Source organism: Microtus ochrogaster, chromosome 15, assembly GCF_000317375.1.
Source record: "Microtus ochrogaster isolate Prairie Vole_2 chromosome 15, MicOch1.0, whole genome shotgun sequence".
Taxonomy (NCBI): Eukaryota; Metazoa; Chordata; class Mammalia; order Rodentia; family Cricetidae; genus Microtus; species Microtus ochrogaster.
Genome location: NC_022017.1, coordinates 7,033,899 through 7,055,712, shown reverse-complemented (window position 1 = coordinate 7,055,712; position 21,814 = coordinate 7,033,899). Strand labels below are relative to the sequence as shown.

The window sequence follows — 21,814 nt, the reverse complement described above, 5'->3', positions numbered from 1 at the left end:
ATTGCCATTCTGGAACTCCCTCTGTAGACCAGGCTGGCCTTGAACCCACAGAGCTCTACTTGTTTCTGCCTCTCAAGTGCTGGGATTAAAGGTGTGTACCACCATGCTCCACTGTTGGTTTGATTTTAGTGACTTTAAATTTAAGAGGTTCAGGGCTGGAGAGATGGCTCAGAGGTTAAGAGCATTGCCTGCTCTTCCAAAGGTCCTGAGTTCAATTCCCAGCAACCACATGGAGGCTCACAACCATCTGTAATGGGGTCTAGTGCCCCCTTCTGGCCTGCAGGCATACATACAGACAGAATATTGTATACATAATAAATAAATAAATAAATAAATAAATAAATAATTTAAGAGGTTCAGCAGGGCATGGTGACACATTTCTTTAATCACAGCACTCAGGAGGCAGGGGCAGGTCAATTTCTGAGTTCAAAACCAGCCTGGTCTATAAGGACAGCTAGGGATACACAGAGAAAACCTTTCTTTTTTTTTCTTTCTTTCTTTCTTTCTTTCTTTCTTTCTTTCTTTCTTTCTCTCTTTTTATGAGACAGGATTTCTCTGTAGCTTTGGAGCCTGTCCTGGAACTAGCTCTTGTAGACTAGGCTGGCCTCGAACTCACAGAGATCCACCTGCCTCTGCCTCCCAAATGCTGGAATTAATGGTGTGTGCCACCACTGCCCAGCTGAGAAAAATCTATCTTGAAAAACCAGTAAATAAATAAAATAAAATAAAATAAAACTAAGTGGTTCAACAGTGAGGTATAGACCAAAAGCTTGGCGTGTAAGAATGCATCACTTTGGTCTGATTTTTGTGTTTCCTGGATTGAGTGCTCATCCAGACCATCTCTGAGAACACTGAGGATCTGTGGAGGTGTCGCTCAGTTTCACACTCCCACAGGTGTTCCGTTCTCTAGGAAAACCCTCCAACCTCTGTCCAGTTCCTCTCTCCGCTTCACTCCACTGGGACATCTTAGCTTGTGGCTTGAGATCTTTTCAGATGTTTCTGTAAATTAAGGTAAATCATGCCCCAGGTTTCTGAACCCACTTAAAAAAAAAATACGTGTGTGGGGCTTAGCAGTACCATCCGCAATTCCCAGAGCTGAGTCCTTGGCTGGACACTCTTATTTGCTATGTCTGTCTTCCTCCTCTGCGCCCCTAAGGAGTTGTATTTATGCACAGGGCTACTTGCAACACTCTGAGGTGCTGGCCTAACAGATGTCCCCAGTGCAAGGACTTTCATTACCAGCCGTCCCTTCGTTTCCCGGTGATGTTCTTTGGCAAGTGCCACACCTGACTGAGGCCAACACATTAGGCCCGATGCTCAGATGCTTCTTGGGGAGCGAGCACTCTGTGACCCAGCACCTCTAGTTTCACCATCTCTGAATGGAAACCTCCCTCATGTCCTCCCTAGGGTGGCAGCAAGACTACCCATCATCTGTCACAGGGCTTAACTCCGTCGGGGCCGGTAGAACATGGCAATTAGTTAAAGGCTCCCAGAGATGGCTGCCCAGGTCTGAACCTCACCTCTCCCTCATCACCAGTGTAGCTGTGGGCAGCCGACCCCCTTCACCGTGTGAGGGCAACCCTCATGGGTCCTTATGAAGAGCAAACAAGTTGGTTTTCACGAGGCCTTTATTTACAGCAGTGCTTGTCACAGAGGGAGCGCTGCGCAAGCGGGAGCTGTCTGGTACCCTCGGCAAAGCTTCTCATGGTTTATTTGACAAGATCTTAGAAAACGTTTTTTTCTCTATGGGAATCTCTTTGGAGGCTCTTTAGATGGCTAATGTCCACCAGATTTGTCATTTATGTCCACCATCACTGTTGACCCAACTTGGACTCCCCAACTTTCCTCTTCTTAGGCAGCAGGAGGATTCTCCTATCTTGAGAAATCTTGCTGCTTTTCCATTGTGGTGTCTATTTCCCTTCGTGTCTAGTAATACCTCTCAGAAGTGTGAGCTCTTTCAACGCCTACCTTCGTGTGTTCAGAATAAACAAACTAGACATGCTTCTCAACCTTTCTTGGCTGGTTTGGTTTCCTCCTGCTCCTAGGATTCCCTTTGGGCGCTGCCTCAGTGGTGGGTCCTTGGGCTGATTAACTGGCCTGCTCTGGAGGCCTGTGGAGTTTCGTGGAGAGGACAGGAAAGGAAGAGGACAGAGGGGAAAGTTTTCCAAAGACTGACACATGTTATTGACAAGACAACAGCAGCACACAGGGCTGAAGTGGAGAGTTCAAAAGCCAGGCCTTTGCATGGGTGGGTAGGTGGGTGGGTTATTCTCCGGGGGAAGAAGGAAGTCCCAGATGGAGGTTTGCTCTAAAATCCAGGGCTTCCTCAAATCCTGGGCCATCTACCAGAGAAGTGGAAACAGGCTCGATATAAAACGGCCCAGGGTCATAGTTCAGAGTTTCTCCAGGCCTGGGGACGTTTCTAAGTATGAGAGCCCCAGTAAACCCTGCTCTTCTCTAATGGCAGGTTCTTGTTATAAAGGCACTGAAGTTCTTAGCAAGTTTCAGACTTTCCCTCCCAATGAACAGCGAGCTGGATCAGTGTGTTCTGCAGCTAAAATCAAAAGTCTCTCTGTAGTTTTTTAAGCAGTAACAATAATCATCGGTGTACAATCTTTACACACACACACACACACACACACACACACATTGCTGATTCAGGCACTGCCACCTCGGTGTTAGGACACAGTCTAGGTGGGGTCTAATTCTGAAAACAACCCTGATCTAAGAAATTTAAAACGAAACCTTCTGTATGCCATTCTGCAGCATGGGAATGTGGCCCCAGATGCTTTCCACTTGAATTTTGGGACACGCAGGGCAAGGTGAATACTGATGGTTCTTGCAGTGTTAAATCTGTCTTGTCCCAGGGTTTCCAGGGAATACAAAAAATGTAACTATGTTTTCACTGACCTTAGCACTGTACTGCTGCTTTCAATGGGGCTGTGTTCCCTAAATCAAGCATTCTCCTAAGGACCTTCTATGAGTCCCCCTATGAGAACCTCTTCTGTATGGGTTCCACACACCCATGATCAGAAAGGGGTGTACTTGGGGTGAGTGAGAACAGGGTTCCAAGCTCCTGGGCTGGGCTGCTACAGAAAAGTGGAGTTTGAAGATGTGCACCTAGCCCATCGCCTGTCCGTTTCATAGGCCTCCCTTGACTTTGGGTGGTGGATGGGAATCGGGGAACTGGTCCCATATCTTTGCACTCCACACGTTCTGATCACCCCTCTCTGTCTCCGGAGGTGAGGAGTGATCCTGTCTGGTTTTCTATCTGGATAGCAGGCTTGGAGCTCCACTCGGGGAGCTCTTGGCTTTCCCCATCTCCTTCTAACAGGAAGAAAAGGTAGCTCCCCTAGGCAAACGAGGGGAGACACTGCTGCTCCAAGTAGGGGTGACGGGGAAGCTGAGATGACTTCTGGGACATTCTTGGTGAGCTCCCGGGAGGCCAGAGAAAAAGGGTCTTTTCTAGGTAGGTGGTAAGGCACTGGCAGGGTAAGGGGTGAAGACAGGGCTGGGGATCTTCTGAAAGTTGGGGACATTTGGTCCTGACACACGTGTAGGTAAGAAGAGTGGTCCCACTATCTCCAGGCTGAGGGACCCTCGACTTGATGACAAGGACAGAGGGGTCTCATTCATTGTCCTGTGGGAAGAACAGGCTGGCTCTGTACCTCTTTACTTGGCCTGTGTCCCATCCCCTGGGGCCTATCCTTGGGTGCTTTCTAGGTCAGTGGTTCTGGGATGGGGAAGAAGCCCCCTGGTCCAGTGGTCCTGGCCCTGGAAAATTCCCATGGCAAAACCTCAAAGGTGGGAACTCTGGAGCTAGGTGAGTACTCAATGGTTAGTGTGGTCATCTTGGCAGTGAACAAGTCCATGAGTATCATGGCAGAGGAAGGAGGCCCCACATTGGGTCCTGGGATGGAATAGCACACAATGGCGGCAGCATGAGATGGGATGCAGGGGATGTAGGTGGGTACCCTTTTTTGGCAGGGGTAGGGGATTTCCCATTAGGCTCTGGTAGGGCTGGAGTTGGGGGGGAGGTACAGGTACCTGTCCCTGAGACATGGGCACATTTCTCCTGCCTGCCTCCCTTGACACAAGCAGTAGCCCCTTATAATGGGAGCATTCCCCAGGCAGGGCTCTGCCTTCGGCCTCTGCCCTCTATGCCCGCTTGAGTTTCTTTGTCAAATGAATAGCAGTCTCTCCTTAACTGAAGTCTTAAGGGACAGGGCCAATCTGTGATCTGCGGGAAAGGGAGACAGGCTGGGCAGGGGAAAGGATGGGTCAGACAAACGTGGGCAATGGCAGAGGAAGGACTGAACTCCAGAAGGGGGCAGGAGTCACTGCTGGACTGCAACCTGCCCAGAGCCTGGGCACGGGGCCCTGGAGGAGCAGCCCCACCCAGGCACCGCTGCAGGCTACCCTGGTCAGGAGATCTCATTGCCAAACACCTCCAGCACAAGGGGTGTGAGCTTCATGCTATTCTCGGGCTGGAAGGAGATGGAGCGATACTGTTTGGAGTGTTCCTCATTGAGGCTTCTCAGGTCAGCCAGCTTCTGGATCATCTTAGCGTAGAGCTGGTGGCTGCCTGGCGGTGGGTGGCGGCAGCGGATATAGGTCTGCAGCGTGTTGGAAAGGCGGTCCTGAATGGCTTCAACCAGCTTGGCATCTTGGACCCCAGGTCGGTCTGTGTCACAGGGATGGAGAAAGACACAGGGACACTCAGCTGCATTCCTTGCTTCTCACTTTCACAGCCACCCATTCACACAGATACCCATGGCAGTGTTCACCCCGGTGACATCCCACTGTATTTGGGACCAAGTCCTTCCATGGAATCCTCTGGTCCTGCCCCACACCACCTCACTCCTTTTGTCTCTAGGTTCAGTCTTTGGTATTCAGATCTTCCACACTGGCCTCTTCCCTCTGCCTGGAAGTCAGCTCTCCACTCTGCCTGTCTGACTGCTCGTCAGGGAACAGACTCAAAGCCCTTCCTGAAGAAGGCTGTGTTGATAACCCTTACCTCCCTGCTCCAGATCTACCTCAGGATCTCTCTTGTAGTATCACATCATTTTCATATTCAAAACTCTCACCGTAATGAAAATGAGCAGATACTAGCATTCATTTCCCCGCTAACTTTCTTGAGGGAAAAGTCTATCCTGTTTGCTGCGACACCCTAAGCCTTGCCTAGTGCCTAGCCAGAGTAAGTGCTCAGTAAATCATGACTGAGCATGTGAATGAGTGAGTACATGCCAGCTGGGCACCAGGAGGGAAACCTATGCCTATTCCCTGGACCTTCAGCCTGGGAAGTATTCCTGGGTACAGGCCACTAGTTTTCCCCTGTGCACACGTGGTCCAGGCTGAGCCGGCACTGTATTCCTTGGACTTTATCACCAATATAACATCTCTAAGACCACAACAACCCCCTTCTTAGTCTTTTCCCACCTTGGGTCACGGCTCACAGCCTCCAAAGTCAACTTAGGCAGAAGCATCCATTGTTCCACAAGGGTTTGTGCCCTGCCTTTGAAGAACCTCGGGTGACAGGAAAGTTCATCCCAGTTCAGACAAGAACAGAACCTGAGTACTGGCAACACCCAAGCCCTATGTGTGGCCTGTGGAACCCTGTTCATCTGGTTCCTCAAAGTCCTCTGAATCACCCTGGCTTCCACGGGACAAAGTCACGTGTGTTGAAGGACCCCTCCACATGCCATCTGGGCTATGCAAACTCAGCAAAGTGAGCGTTTCCTTATTTGCCTTTCTTGCTCCCTTCTCTCTCAGACTGCCCCACTGACTCTGAGCGGGGCTTTACCACGTGACCGTCCCCACCATGCCCCAGGTCTCTCCGAGCCTCCCTGCTCGGCTCCATACCTGGGGAGACGATACAAATGGCCATGAGTAGGACATGTTCCTCCTCGTGTAAGTTCAGCTTCTTCAGCCCCACCTGGAACTTTATGAGGGGCTCAATCAGCTCCAGGGTGTGCCCAGCTGTGTGAGAGAGAGAGAGCGAGCAGCCAGCGTGAGAGCAGAAGCATCCACCCTGCCTGTCTCTCCCTGCTGTTGCCCGCTCTTCTTCCAGATGCCTGGTCACAACCCCAAGCATTCAGAGACTATAGAGTCAGAGTCTGGGAACTGGGGAAAATAGAGGAGGAGTCTAACCGCACCTTTGGTGACGTCAGTGATATCATACTTGTAGTCCTGGGTGCCACAGTCCCAAGTCATGTCATCCATGGTGAAAGACTGGTTGGAGCGCAACATGATAACCTCAATGGCGCTTGACTTGAGCAGTACAATCTGGTCGTCAGAGGTGAGATCCCTGTTGGGGAAGGCGGGAAGGGAGAAGTCAGGCAACCAGTAAAATCTGCAAGTCACAGGCACCTGTTTAGTGTTTGGACAGGGATCTCCTGGAAGGTAAGAGTGTGTCTGGGAGGCAAGAAGAGACCAAGGCTTTCCCAGTAGCTCAGTGACCGATGGCAGAGGCTACTATGGTCAGGAGGAAGGGACAGCCACAGAAAGCCCCCTGTGTTGTGGTATGTACCACAGGTTTGCAGAAGGCATTGGCAGAGTCACCATCAACACCTCTGCGTTTTTTCCCAGTTGTCCATCTCTGTAGCAAGCTCTCTGTTAGCCACCTCTGTCTCCAGGATACATGTTGGGCCGTGACTTTATTCTTGCTCTCTCTAGGACAGCTCTGGCTCAGAACGCCACTGTTTTTGTTCTTGGTCTGTGTGTCTGTGGTGGCCAGAGGCTGATGTCCAATGTCTTCTGTTGAATGCTGTGTCTGGAGATCGGACTACTTGCTGAACCCAGAACTTGCTGCTTTAGATTGACTGCCTGGCTAGTGAGCCACAGGGAACAACTCTCCTCCCTTCCCTAGCACTGGGGTTACAGATGCGTACTGCACATCTGGCTTTCATGTGCATGTTGAGGATCTGAACTCAGGCCCTTAAGCTTGCACAGCAGCCAGCTGATCTCCTGAGCCATCTCCTTTGTGGGGTGGTTTGAATGATAACGGCCCTCATAGGCTCATATATTTGAATGTTTAGTTACTAAAGAGTGGAGTTGTTTGGGAAGGATTAGGGGGTTTGACCTTGCTGGAGTAAGTGTGCTCATGTTGGGGGAAGTGTGTCTCTGGGGGTGGGTGGGTTTTGAGGTTTAAAGAGCCCAAACCAGGCTCAGTGGTCCTCTCTCTGCCTGCTGCCTGTGGATCAGCATGGAAAAATCTCAGTTACTGCTTGCTGCAGCGCCATGCCTGTCTGCTTTCTGCCATGGTGATCATGGACTAACCCTCGGAAACTATAAGCCAGGCCCCAGTTAAAATGCAAGTGTTACATTGGTCATTGAGTCTCTTCACAGCAATAGAACACTAAGACAATGGCTCTCTCCATGGTTTGTGCAAGGGCCTCCTACTAGAATCCCAGAGTCCCACATTTCCCATTAGTCTTTCCCATTGCTGCTACAGGGCAGTGTCATTCTTGTGCATGAGATCCTCCCTTAGGATCAAGCCCAGACTCCATAGCTTGGCTCCGCTTTCCAGGCCTCTTTCCCATAACAAATGCCACCACCCATCCGTTCTTGCGACACGACACCACTCTGCATTCAATTGTGATGCTCCCTTACACAGCGTGCCTTTGAGGATGCTCAGTTTCAGCTAGGAGCAACTCTTCCTTTCAATTTTTTTATTGCATTAATTTATCTTGCATGCATGAACCACAGTGCATGGGTGGAGGTCAAAAAGGGTAACTTCAGAGAGTGTCTACTCTCCTTCTAGCAAGTGGGTCCTGTGGATGGAACTTGACAGCAAGAGCCTCTGCCTTTTGTATCATCTTGCCAGGTTCAGAAACACCTTCCTTTAAGGTTCCATCACACCTTCTGGTCTCAAAACCAAGTGTGATCTTGCATGGAGTCTGGCCAGATCAGCAGAGTCGGTTCTTTCTCTGCCACCAGTGCATACTGATGGTGCTCACTTTCCCCCTTTCCTTCTTGAGCTTGCCTCTTCCTCTGCTTGTCTGTGTTCTGGACTACAGGGTTCTCCGTAGTCCAGGCTGGCGTTCTCTCTGCCTCCTGAGAGCTGGAATCACCACTCCCAGCTCTAAGCTTTGTTTATACTTGAGAGCCAACACCATCTCTTAATTGCGCTATTGTTTCCCACAGAATCATCACTGAACCCTGAGTACAAGAGGATCAATAAACATGTTGATGTGAAAAGAGGCCAACCATTGCAGGCTTCTGAGTCAAGAACTGGGCTTGTCTGAGCAGCGGCAGAGAAAGGCAGTTGATAGGCCAACTCACTTCTGGCTTTCCCTGCTTTCTTTTCCTGACTGTCTAGACGCCTCTGTAGAAGTCTTCTGTAGACAGGCTAAAATGCTTTCTGCAGCACTTTGGTGTGTAAGTGCAGGACACGGACAATAGATGATGGGAAGTGGAAGGCTTCCACGGTTAGGTGGCAGGCCAAGGATTGGGACTGAGAAACTCCAGAGGTAGTCTAGGTGGGAGGGTCCCACTGGAGACTGTGTGGCCAGCTCCGCTCCAGCACACTTGATGAATGGTGGTAACATGGCGGCTGCAGATTTCTCCAAGAGCCAAGCTCACAGCCTCTGGATCCAGCTGTGAGGATCCAGCTTCTACATCAATTGCCTCTTCTTCTATTGAGCTATAACCAATAGGGCCATAAACATGTGCAATGTCCTAATGACACACAGAACCGGCAGACTTCTCTATTAGCTGTGAGGACCCCTAACCAGAGCTAATTGAATGCTTTTATTTTAAAATTTTATTTATTAATATTATTATAATAATATTGTGTGTAGGGGGTGCATGTGTGCTATGACATATTTGTGGAGGTCAGGGAACAATTCTGGAGAATCAGTTTTCTCTCCTCTTCCTCCACCATGGATTCTGGGAAATTTGAACTCAGGGCAGCAGGCTTAGGCTGACAAGCACTTTCACCTGCTGAGCCATTTCACCAGTCCTGGCTTTTTGCTTTTTAAAGGGAACCACTGTGTCCTTCTTTTGTAAATAGATTAACAACGTGGTGTCTAACTGCTCCTAAGTATAAATAATCAATGCATGTCAAAACAGCAAAAACCAACCAGGTGTAGCGATTCATGTTTATGATAACATTTAGCAGACGGTAGCTGGGGAGATGATTGTGCATTTGAGTCCAGCCTGGGCTACATAGTAAGTTCCTGACCTCCCTGAACTTCTAAGTGAGACCCGGTGTCAGAAACAAACAATCAAATGCTAACACTGCCTCTATCTGAGTTTTAGATCACTATTAAATCTTTGGAAATTACAGAAAAAGTATAAAAGAAAATAAAAATTCTTAAAAAAAAACCAACCCAGCTTAGTTCTCAGTAGGCTGCGTCATACTGCACCCCAGCTATATACAAGGCATCTGGTCACTTCTCACTCCGGGTACTCCCTGTGGCTGTGAGGGGGGGTCTGTGCTCTGCTCAGCACAGGTGTCTGGAGGTGAGCGGTCATGCCTGCTGCTTTGAGGATCGGAGTTTACTGTGGTCAGGACGTCCACCTACCGTGAGGAAAGCTACGTCGGCCCCGCAATCTACCCACAGCAGAGAAATGCGGAAAAATGCGGAGCCTTCTGAGATGGTTCCCAGGAAACTGGGAAAGGGGCTTGTTCTGCTAGATCAAGTACCAGCCCAGGGCCTGGCCAAGTGTCACCTCTCCCAGCCTAGTCAGTCACTATTCACATCTATGATCACGTCTAGGCACCCAGAGGTGTGCCTTGCCTTGGAACTAAGCTGCTGTCTGGCAGCCCCTCCCTGCCTGTCTTCCCACGGTGTCTCCAGCAGGTTTCCAGCTGAGTTCTTATCTCTGGGCAGCTGTAGCTTACATCCTTATCTCTTCTATCTGACACCGAGTCCCTGGAGGCCAGAGATGGTGTCCTAATCAACTTCCACCCCTCACAGTTTAGACAAGGAAGCTGCTGGTAGGAAAGATACCTGGTTGTGCGGGAGAGGGTGAGAGAAGCCTCTAGGGCCTGTGACTGGAGGGCCCTGGAAACGGAAGAGACAGCAACTGCAGGCAGTTAGCTCACGAAGCTGGGCCTGAGTGGCTGTGGCCTTGTAGCCTCTTCCCTAAGTACGGCAGCCTGCAAGCAGTCAGCCTTGGTAGCCACCACTGCTCCGGGCCATTTAGAAGCTGCTCCTGACCTTACCTCCTCCAGGTACTTCTGCAGTGCAGAGAGAGGTTTGTGGGTGAGCTGCAGCAGAGGAGGGAGAGGAGGTAGAAGGAGGGAGCAGAGCCAAGGGAGCACCGCTGTGCTGTGCATGCCCAGAAGAGCCCAGGAACTGCCGCCCTGGACTGGTTCTGTGCCCATGCTGGAGTCTCATCCCAACCCTGGTCCCCTCTCCCACACAGACATCTCATCCTGCCTTCCCCACCTGTCTCCCTCGCCTTCAGGCAGCAAGATCAAAGCTGCCAGGGACATAACTACTGTTCTCAGGAAAACACAGCCCCTTGGTGTGGAAATCACAGACCCAGAGAGCTACTGGGCTGGCTCCCATCCAGCTATGGCACCCCTTTTGTCTAGTCAGGGTATCCATATTAGCATACTTCCAGAGCTCTGGCAAAGACCTGGCCCATTTTTCCTTATAAAACAATCTGCCACCGGGCAGTGCTGGTGCACGCCTTTAATCCCAACACTCGGGAGACAGAGGTAGGCAGATCTTTGTGAGTTCAAGGCCAGCCTGATCTACAAGAGCTAGTTCCAAGACAGGCTCTAAAGCTACAGAGAAACCCTGTCTCGAAAAACAAAAACAAAAATACAAAAAAAAAGAAAGAAAAGAAAAACAAAATCAAAAACCAAACCAAACCAAAATAAACAACAACAACAACAAAACCAAAAAAAACCCCCAAAAACCACTCTGCTGAGCTGTCTCAGGCCATGCTGAAGAAAGAAGAACCGACCTGAGGGTGTTCATCATCAATGTAACCCATTTTGCAGCAATACCTGGGTGGTTCTTGTGTCTGCTCATGCGTATCTCACTTTAGCCGTGACTACAGGGCTAGGCCAGTGAATCCTGTGGGGAAATGGACCCCCAAAGGAAAGGAAGGAGTAGGTCATCTCAGCCTTGGAGAGAGAAATGGAGGAGAGAAAGTAATAATAACAGCTAAATAATAAATAATAAGATAGGGGGCGAGGGACAGAAGCTGAGGTACTCAAGAGGGGTACCTTGGGGGGGTAGTGTTGGGTGGTCTGGATGCATGATGGTTTTCTATGTATTCAATGAGAGTTGCCTCTGCCTCCTCCAAACACCAAACTTCAGCACATAGAGGGGGCTCAGGGGCAACCTGTTCAACCTTGCCCCTACTAGAGTGAGGAAAAATGATTCAGATTCAGGTGGAAGTCAGCTGCTGCCAGGACTTGGGTTCCTTGGGGTGTTTTGTTTTGTCTTGTTTCTAGTTGTTTACACAAAACAAGGCTTTGGAAGGCACGGAGCTACCAAACAGCAGCATGTAGCACTGTAGAAGGAGTTGGAACTTGTACTAAACAAAATGTGTTGCCAGTTCCACGGCCAATCTCTGAGGGTGAAGCGGGCCTCATTCCACACAGGAGAGCGGTGTGCCCACCTGGCTGACAGAAAAGTTCCTGGCCCTCTCAGCCACAGCTGAAGGTGCAGCGCGGTGGGGCGGGGAGGGGTTCTCAACACGGCCCGTCGCGTTGCTCTTCTACATGTTAGCCACACCGACTCCGTCAGAGCTGGTGAGAGCTATAGGGCAACACGCAGGCAGCTGTCTCCTGGCGGAAACCAGCCTGGAGGTGCTGCGTTAGGTCCGTGGATTACCCCTGTTGAGAGGATGGTGTGGTAATTTCAACAATAACTAATTGCTTTCCTTCACAGGGAAAGGCTGACAAATCCACAAAAAAACCCTCATGTTAGCTTCTGTCCAAAGGCGGCCAATGTTAAAGTCACTTGCAGCTCCCAGGACTCAGCACCGGACCCTAGTTCAGCACCTGCAAGCAATCTGGCCTCAGTTATTGCTAGCTCTGGAAGGGATGACAACATTGTTTTGTGCTGACTGACTTCTTCCTATTTCTTGACCATGTTATATACAGGCTATATGGAACTTTGGGAAACAATGAAGAGATTGAATACAGATCTAACCATATTTATATGTATATATATACATATATATATATATTAACAATACTGTATTGTTTTAAGAATATTTAAGGTGTGGTGGCACCCGCCTTTAATCCCAGTACTTGGGAGGAAGATGCAGGCAGATCTCTGTGAGTTCGAGGCCAGCCTGGTCTATAAAGTTAGTTCCAGGATAGCTAGGGCTGTTACACAGAGAAACCCTGTCTCAAAAAACAAAACAAAAAAGAATATTTAATACAGCAGGCATATTCAGATGTAAGTATTATATATGCCTATATATACACATGCACACACACATGTGTGTATGTGTGTGCATATTCAAATGTGTACAGATGTATGAGCCAGCATGTGTGTGGAGGCCAGAGATTGGCAATGGGCAACCTGCTTGATCTCTCATTACTTAATATATTGAGGCAAGGTCTCCCTGAGTCCTAGAGCTGGCTGATGTGACTAGTCTAAGTAGCCAACTTGCCCTGGGGATCCCCTCTCCCTCTAAATGCTGGGACTACTAGTTACGCTAGCCTGGATTTATTTTATTTTATATGTATGGGTGTTTTGCCTGTGTATGTCTGCATAGTATGTGAGTGCAGTACTTGTGGAGGCCAGAAGAGAGTATTAGATGCCCTGGAACTGGAGTTACAGACAACTGTGGACTACCACGTAGATACTGGGAATAGACTTGGGTCCTATGGACGAACAGGCTTTTAACTGCTGAGCCAGCTCTCCGGTCCTGGCCTGGCTTTCTTATGTGAGCACTAAGGATCTGAACTCTGCTCTTCAAGCTTGTACAAGTGCTCTTAACCCCTGAGCTATCTCCCCAATTCCACATGTAATTATTATTAAAATAAATTTGACATGAGTGAGCAAAATCTGTATGAAGGAATCTATAAGGCAGGATGCTTACTCTAGTAGAACTCTCTGTCTCCATCCTATTTGGTCATGTATGCCAGTGAACCTGTCTCCAGTTTTCTAGGATTCCTGGATTATTTCACAAGTCCGGAAGTCCTGACATTGTCCTCGCTGTCACTTCATCCTGGCCTCGGAACTGGATGTGCAGGAACTTTCTAGGCTGAATCTAAAGGGTTTATGTGAGGACTAGTTTCGAGCCAGCAGGGCTCTAGTGGGAGCCAGCGGTATGGCCTAGAGCTCCCTGGCCTGCTTCTGACACCCTAACAGGACCCTAGCTGGTCACGAAAGCCGGGTGGGAAGTCATTTCATCATCCAGAAAGTGAGCGATGGAGTTGCTCTCAGAACCATCTCTCCACGCAATGCTGGGAAGCTAGATGTGCTAAAGGGTTGTCCTGCCCTGGTCCTGAGGTCCTGGGGGGGGGCAGGCGCTCTGGGATGGGGGAAGCAGTAGAAGATTGCCGAGTATCATCTAGTTCCACCCAGAATTCTGACAGTCTCCCACACATTGCAAGAACTTCTTACTTGAATCCGGGGATCATCTTGGCAAAGCCGATGACCTTTTGGATGCTGTAGCTGACCAGGTCCGCCAGGTGAGGCAGCATGGAGAGCTGCGAGAGATCCAGGCTCACAGAGGGGTCATCAGAGTCCTCTTCATTCAGATCCAGGTTGGAAAAGTTGGACGGTTCCATCATGTCTGGGGAAGATGATGAAAAAGAGGGAGTTACTTAAGGACACCCCGGCATTTCTGTGAGGACCCCATTGCGTGACCCTATCGCGACTGCCTGATGCAGTGATGGGTGCAGCAGGACAGGTAAGGTTGTTCAGGGACTCTAAACTATCTGAAACTAGGAGCAAAAAGCCTTCAGTTGCCGAGTGTGGCCATGTGTACCTGTAAAATCTCAAGAGGTGGAGACAGGAGAAGTGAGACATGGTCTCACTATGTAGCTCTGGCTGGCCTGGAATTCACCACCTGCCTCTACCTCTAGCACCTGCGTAGAGCGATTAAGGATATCTCCCCGGCCCCGCAGAGAGACGAGAGACAGAGAGAGAGATAGTTTATCATTATGTATGTAGTGATCCCACTTGCATGCATTCATTATAAGAAAAAAATTGGAATAAGTATAAATATTTTTACCCAGGAGAAAAACTAAAAAACTAGGAACCAATGCAGATATCCAATGGTTGGAGATTTTGATATGTTAATATGTTATTATATTTCAGGATACTATTTCTTCTTTAAAAACTTTAGTCTTAAGTTTTTAAAATTTTAGCATTCATGGGTGGTGGTGGTGATGGTGGTGGTGGTGGTGATGGTGGTGGTGGTGATGGTGGTGGTGGTGATGGTGGTGGTGTGGTGCACATGCTGCGGTTGCACGCAGAGGTTAGAGGACAATTTGTGGAGTTGTACATGAGTTCCAGGGGTTAAACTCAGGCTGTGGGGCGTAGCAAGTGCTTTGCCCACTGAGTCACTCTGTGTACCTCAAGCCATCGTCTTGATGCATAGTATCTAGAAAGTTTAGATGTAGTTTTTCTACTTAACTTGTATGACTGTTTTGCCTGTGTGTATATATGTGTGCCACATGCATGCCTGGCGCCTGTGGAGGCCGGAAGAGGACACTGGAGCCCCTGAAAGTGGAGTTGTGGACAGCTGTGAGCACCACGTGGGTGCTGGAAACCAAACTTGGGTTCTCTGCAAGAGCCAGCTTTCCAGTCTCCATTGATATACGGCTAAGAGAAGAGAAACAAAGCATTAGGCTACACCACCAAGTTCCATTTCCCAAGGGAAGTAGAAAGACATGTCCAGGTGGGCAGTCTCTTCCTTCGAGCAGCAGGGGTGAAGATCATGCTATGCAACCAAATCATCTTCATTTTCTAAGTATCGATGGTGAATGTGTGTGACTTTCGTATAGTAACTTTGAAATGGTCTCATTCTACCTTTCTGAATTTGTAAATATGCTATACTGAACATACCATTGGTGGGTGTACGGACCTTGGAGCAATGAACTTATAAAAAGTTTAAAATCACCAGCACCCAAGAGGCAGAGGCAAGTGATTTTTCTCTGAGTTCCAGACCAGCCTGGTCTACACAGCAAGCTCCAAGACAGCCAATGTTACATAGTAAGACCCTGCTTCAAAGTAAAATTTAAAAAAAATAAATAAAACTACCTAAAGGACGTAAGTGATTATTAAAAGCTGAAGTACTACTACTTGTCTCTAACTGGGACAATGATTATGTTGTCAGATGGAAAGCAGAATGAGTACTTGGGGTGGGGGTGGGGAATCCCAGTGAGGGGAGGGGAGGGAGCGCCAGTCACACGTCACGCCCAGTGCTTTTCTCTTAAGTCTGACCACCTCTCTCCTTTCACTTCCGGTGGGTAGGCACTGTCCGTGCTGTTATCTCAGAGCATTCAGCACTAGCATGAATGCTAGTCTCAGTCTGTGCATGGGGGTGTGGAAGAGTCTGGAGCTCTCATGGTGTGTGCACGTGATGGTGGGAGTTCCATCCCCACCTTCTTCCAGGCCCTGAGAGAAGAACACCAGAACTGGGTAAGACATAGAGGCAGAGAGGACAGGGCACCATGAGGTAGGGACGGATGGGGCAGGAATGTATATGAGAGCCCAAAGAGAGAGGTACAGCATCCCAGACTCTGAGGAGTTGAAGGCGACCGGTTGTCCGAGGTCACAGTGCTCGGTTCCCCCAGTGCTCAGGCTAGGGCCCTTCCCGCCTCATACCTCATCTTCCTACATCAGTTCCACCTTTCAAAGAGTCCAGGACTAAAACATTGGGTAGTGACCTCCAGGTCATTCCAGGGAGGAAGTCAAGGACAGAGCTTGGCTCAGAGGCTGAGCTTGGACCCAGATTTGTACAGCCAGAACCCCAGCCTGGCTCTTCCCAGCATGCATCTTGCACAAGACAGCCCTCTTTCTGTGAAAGAAGGGCTGTGTCCCACTCACAGTATGCAAATGGAAGATTTCTGTCCTTTCCCCCTATAGCCTAGGAGCCACGAGGTGGATGCTTTCCCCCAGTTTGCTTGGTGGAAGGGCTTCTTACCTAGTGAGGTGGTGTACAGATCGGAGCTGGAGGAGGAGGAGGACACCCCGGAGAAGCTGAATGTGGGTCTTTCAGGATAGCTCTCCTCACTCCCATCCGCACGAACCGGAGGCTGGAAGGCAAAGATGAATTCTCAGAGATCCCTATTTGGGGGTCACTTTCCTGCCTCTGAGAGCAACAGCTTTAGCGAAGGTCTGCAAGGGGAAAGGTTCACGGGGGCAGCACGGTCTCCATCCTTTCCCAGCTCCCTGACCCCCCAATTCCTGCTCCCCACGCCTAGGCTATATCTGATTCTCCACTACCCCAGCTCAAGCCCTGGACCAGCAGACGAACCCGGAAATCCTTGAAGTAAGCATAGGTGGGGTCATAGGTCTTGTGGTGGGCCTCCAGCAGGATGGCTATGATGCGTTGCTGTTCCTCCGATAACTTCGGCCTCAGACTGTCCTTCAAGGCTTCTTCCTCTTTCCTCTTCATGATCATCTCCCGTTTACGCTGCACCTCCTCGTCTGTTAGGATGACTGTGAGGGCGAGAAAAGGAACCCAAGGGATGGCCCAAAATTCCTCCCGGAACCCTTCCTCCACAGCTAAAGGGCTGGCACGGGAGGGGCTAGTCTGTGGGACCCAGCCATCATGTTAGCTCCAATGCCGTGACGTGGTGGAAACTGGATTTTCTACGGTGAAAAGGCAGATGCGTGTGGAAGGAGTGGAGGTTTGTCTGGCAACGGGAAGTCCATATTCTCAAGGACAAGATGTGGGACCTTGGGAAAACAGCAGGCTTTCTGGCTTCATAAAAAAAGAGCAGTTTGGGGCTGGAGAGATGGCTCAGTGGTTAAGAGCATTGCCTGTTCTTCCAGAGGTCCTGAGTTCAATTCCCAGCAACCACATGGTGGCTCACAACCATCTGTAAAGAGGTCTGGTGCCCTCTTCTGGCCTGCAGTCATGCACACAGACAGAATATTGTGTATATAATAAATAAATAAATATTTAAAAAAAAAAGAGCAGTTTGAAGCCTATGGTCTCGAGAGCACCACCCGCTCCAAGCTCCCTGCTTTGAGAACTGGATGTGACTGGCACAGTTACACGCTAGTTTTTGCTCATGCTTCACGCTCCACGGCTGTGTGGGCCTTTCCTTTCCTTCTGCGTGGAAGCTAGGGAAGCTGAGAAGAACCCCTTGAAGAGGCCATTTCCACATTCTCATTTCCTGACGTAGAACTCAGCCGCCCGCTTCACTCTAAACAACGCGAGAGTCTCTGTTCTTTTGCCCCTCTGCATAACAACCTCTCAGTCTTTGAACCTGGTTACGCTTGGGACTTCTGCTCAAGGAATGTTTTGAGATCTCTTGGAGATCTCTGAAGACTGGAGCCTGATGGCCGGGGCCTGGGGCGCTCCTTCCAGCTGGCAGTAGATGGCTGGTCATGGGGGAGACTTTGTCACCTGCAGGTTGGTACAGAGGCATCTGCAGTGACCCCTGCCACCCTGAGTTGTGGCAGCTGCCTGCAAAGACAGCTTGGGAGCAGGGATGCCTGGCACAATAACCGGGCAAACAGACTGCCTGGCCAGGGCTTGCAAAGCCCTGATGGTAGGAGTGGGCACTAGGGCCTCAGCCTGTACCTACTTGTTCTATGCTCAAGCTGCCAGGGCTGCCAGGGCATCTGCCCACAGAAGTGTGGAGTTTCACAAGAGCTGGGGAAGGAACCAGAACCAGAGAGTAAATGGGTTCTGGGCTTCAAAAGAAGTCCATTGATCTGAGCCTGTCTTGAAGGGAAGGGTTGAGAGAAGTCAATGGGGGTGAGGAAGTACCGATGGGAGGCAGGAATGGAGAATCAGAGCCACAGGCATAGCAGGAAAGGGAAATCTTAGAGAAAGATGGTGCCTTCTTCCCACAACCAAGGTGCACAGCCCAAAGAACAGTGCTGGAAGGAAGCCACGCCCAGGTGGTGACTCATAGGCCCAAAGAGCTGCCAAGCCTCCTCTCACGGAGGAGGTTGTCTTTCTGCCCAGCCCCTAGGAGGTCAGGTGGGGTGGGGGACAAAGGAGCTAGGAGCATCCCAAGGAAAGGAAGGGCCAAGGAAAGACCTGTGGAGCCATAGCCAGGTGCCCCGTCTCTCCTGCCCATGTGTGGGGTGGGCAGAGTGAGAGATGGGAGCTCAGGAGGCAGGGCTCTTCCTGTCCCACTGTGGGCGTCCACGGGCATGTTGATCAGCCTGGCAGATTTTGGTAGCCCTCCCAGGATTCCGTGGTGTTATTCTCCTGCTTAGGAGCTTCTGCATCTTTCCTGCTTGCCAGGACCAAATCAAAGGCAAGGCTTTTCATGATCTGGCTCAACTCTTTCCAACCTCATTCCTCAGCGTCCTTGGACGCGGTTTCTGTTCTAGGCACGTCAGCGATGCCGAGCCATAAACACAACCTGCTTACACTTGTGCTGGATGTCCGTCCCTGTGTCTTCTCTACCTGACACCTACACACAGTCTCGTCTTCCCTCAGTGGCTAGCTTCTGATGTCTTTTCCATGAAGCCTTTTTTGATTGCCCTGATCTGCTCTGAGCTCTTGTTCTCATTCTTCATGCATAATTCGTGTTTTCCATACACATTGAGTCTCCCACTCTTTGAGACTCATAGCTAACACAGGTTTTAATAACTGTTGACCGAGAAACTTGAGAGATTTAAGGCCTCTTTTCCTAGCACACAGGATACCCAAGGATAGGGGCTATGGCTTACAATTCTGTGTTCCCTCACAGAGGTCAGTTGGGGGATTCTTGCATGGAGTGTGACACCAGCTATCAAGAACATCTGCACAGAGTGTGTCTTCTCTGTAAGTCATTTTCATGGGCACTGAGAGGCCTGCACTGGGCCGTGTGCAGTCTACTGTCAGGAATAGCTCTCAAAGCACACAGGTGAGTAACCCACCGAAGCCCACCTCTTTGATTTAAATAATTGTGATTGAAATGCTTCTAAGACAGACTGATCTGTCAGGGACCACCCAAACAACACAAGCTTTTCTCAGATGATGCCTTCAGACTCTGCAAGCTCAGGGGAAACTCCAGAACTGTACACTTTGGGGTCTTTGTGGGATTTGGCACAGCTTCTGTCAATACCTCTGCCAAGTTATGTGTTGTCTGTGGTTTTGGTGCTTGTCTCTAGAGGCATGGCTTTCTTGCTCTTTGAAATTTATTTATTTATTTATTTATTTTAGGATTGTTGTGCCTGCATTGTGTACCATATGAATGCCTGGTGTGTGCAAAGGCCAGAAGAGAGCATCGGATCCCCTGGGACTGGAGCTACGCATGTTTCTGGTGCTGGGAATCAAACCCAGATCTTCTGGAAGAGCATACAGTGCTCTTAACCCTGAGCCATGGCTCCAGCCCTACCTGCCATTTGGTTCTTTCTTTCTTTCTTCCTTCCTTCCTTTCTTTCTTTCTTCCTTCCTTCCTTCCTTTTCTTTTTCTTTTTTTGACAGGGTCTCACTATGTATCTCTAGATGTTCCAGTACTTGCTATGTAGACCAGGCTGGTCTCAAACTCAGAGATCCATCTGCTTCTACCTCCCAAGTGCTGGGTAAGTACCACCACATCCAGTCTTAAAATTACTTTCGAACTTTTGGGATCTACAATTTCTGGTGATCAAGTTTGGCATCATAAGAAGATAAGATTAATGGGTGACTTAATTGGTTTTTTATGTATGAAGCATTATTATAAGTATGTTTTGGGCCTGGCAGTGGTGGCACATGCCTTTAATTCTAGCACTTGGGAAGCAGAGGTAGGAGGATCTCTGTGAGTTTGAGGCCAGCCTGGTCAACAAAGCAGGTTCTAAGGCATTCATAGCTTTTACACAGAGAAACCTGTCTCAAAAAACCAAAAATAAAGAGGTCCTTTTGCACATTGGCTCACTAAAACAGTCTTTTAATGTAAATATCATCATTATTTCCATTTTGTAGAGGAGGAAACTGAGGTCCAGAGAGGTTGTGTAGCTTGATCAGGGTAACACAGCTAACAACAGTAGAGCCAGCATTCAGACTTGAGCAGTCTGGTTCTGGGATGAATGGTCATGCCCACAAGTCCATCTGTCTCTGATTGTATTGAGCTGTAACTGATCAGTGGGACGCTGTCTCTTAGACATGGAGTCCGGACATAAACTGTCCCAAGTAAAGCTAAAGTGTGAACAACTAAACGAACAAAATTCATCAGTGATTTACTTGAAAAAGACAAAGAAGATCCAGAATTAACTTCAGAGACAAGCAGCATAGTTCAGTAGGAAAAGTCACAGTCGGTAGAGCGCTTACTTGCCAAGCTTACAACTTGAGCTTAATCTTGGGGCCCGCCTTGTGGAAGGAGAGAACTCTCCCATAAGCTGTCCTCTGACTTCCACATGTGGGCTATGACACAAGCCCCAGCCTAAATAAATAAATAATTTACAGTTCAGCGTCAACCTTTACCACTTCTCTTCCCAACCGCTTGCGTTGAATAGCAGCCATGGCCTCTCTGCTCAGGACTGGTGAAATCAGACTTGCTGGTCGCTGTCCAGAGCTTCTAGGAAGCAACACTAACTAGGGACAACCATACCTCATTCACATATTCACATACACTGTTGTGATTTGTGAAATAATTAGCTCAAAGGGCTTATTAACCTCTTAGGAATTTTAAAAATAATTTTCTTGGTGAATCGATACTTAGATGCTACTACTACAGGTCAGAGGACATGGTTATGAGATGCAGCCAGTGGTCTGGTAACTGGGGTCTGGGGAACTCTGCAATGGATGAGATTGAATGTTAGTAGTGGGCTTTGGTAGCCTGTACAGTCCCAGAGTCACTTTCTCCACTTCCTTGCAAATCACTTGCGGGGAAACACGAAGTAGTTTGGCATAAGTTATTTGCATGTAAAATATGTTTCCTGTCCAACAAAGCCTAGACTTGAGTTGGAAAGCCAAGATCTGCAAACATGAACAGTTTTCAAATGTGAAGGTGTCACTAGTGACCTCAGAACACCAAGAGAGGATGTAACTCTTCCCCCAAATGAATGACTCAGACAATATCAGATTTAGGCTAAGCTTACTGGTCTCTATAGATTGATGAAGATCTAGAAGAAGTATGTGGAGAGCTGATATTCACTTAACACGTTTACTGAGCGCCGCCTATGGCCCAGGTGCCGTGCAAATGTAAGGAAACTGGGGAGGAGAGATTTATCACCATGGAAACATTGAAGTTATCTCACGGGGTGGTTCTGAGCAGGACAGATGTAGCGCAATGTAAGAACCCAACTCCATAGTCAAGACCTTGAAGCAGAGCGTTGAGGCCAGCCTGGGCTTGCAAAGCAAGACCCTACATCAAAAACAACAGAATAAGAAACAAACTTCAATATGAACCGCCCAGGACTTGAGGACAGAGGAAAGGACTCTTCAGAGGGACAGAGCTCTCATCAGTCTATTTATTCCTTCGGGCTCCAGGCAGAGCGTGAGGATGGAATAAGCACTAACTCACTGGGAGGACCTATGGGGTTTCCTTCTATGGAGCCCGTAGGCCAGACCTAGGGCAGAATAGATGCAGATAGCATGCTAAGTCTGAGGCATAACAGGTTCATTCTCTTTGACTTTTTTTAGCTGCTAAAAAAAGTAATATTCACATGCTTAGGGGTCGTTGTGAGAATTTAGGAAGAAAACACAGATTCTCTGTGCAGACTTTGGCACCAGGAGGTTGTCAACAGGCACTGGTTCCTGCCTTTGTCACCTTTCCATAAACCTC

General features: G+C 49.0%; 1 protein-coding gene across 1 annotated transcript in view; it reads right to left on the bottom strand.

Moving 5' to 3' along the window:
• Window positions 1-4,424: 4,424 nt before the first annotated feature.
• Window positions 4,425-21,814, bottom strand: part of Vdr (vitamin D receptor) — a 28,375-nt gene continuing 10,985 nt past the window's right edge. Inside the window, exons 3-8 of the mRNA XM_026782792.1 lie at window positions 16,414-16,598; window positions 16,081-16,192; window positions 13,551-13,722; window positions 6,156-6,307; window positions 5,863-5,979; window positions 4,425-4,684 (exon numbers count right to left, since the gene is read on the bottom strand). Coding sequence (XP_026638593.1) covers window positions 4,425-4,684; window positions 5,863-5,979; window positions 6,156-6,307; window positions 13,551-13,722; window positions 16,081-16,192; window positions 16,414-16,598 — 998 coding nt within the window. The remainder of the gene's footprint in view (window positions 4,685-5,862; window positions 5,980-6,155; window positions 6,308-13,550; window positions 13,723-16,080; window positions 16,193-16,413; window positions 16,599-21,814) is intronic.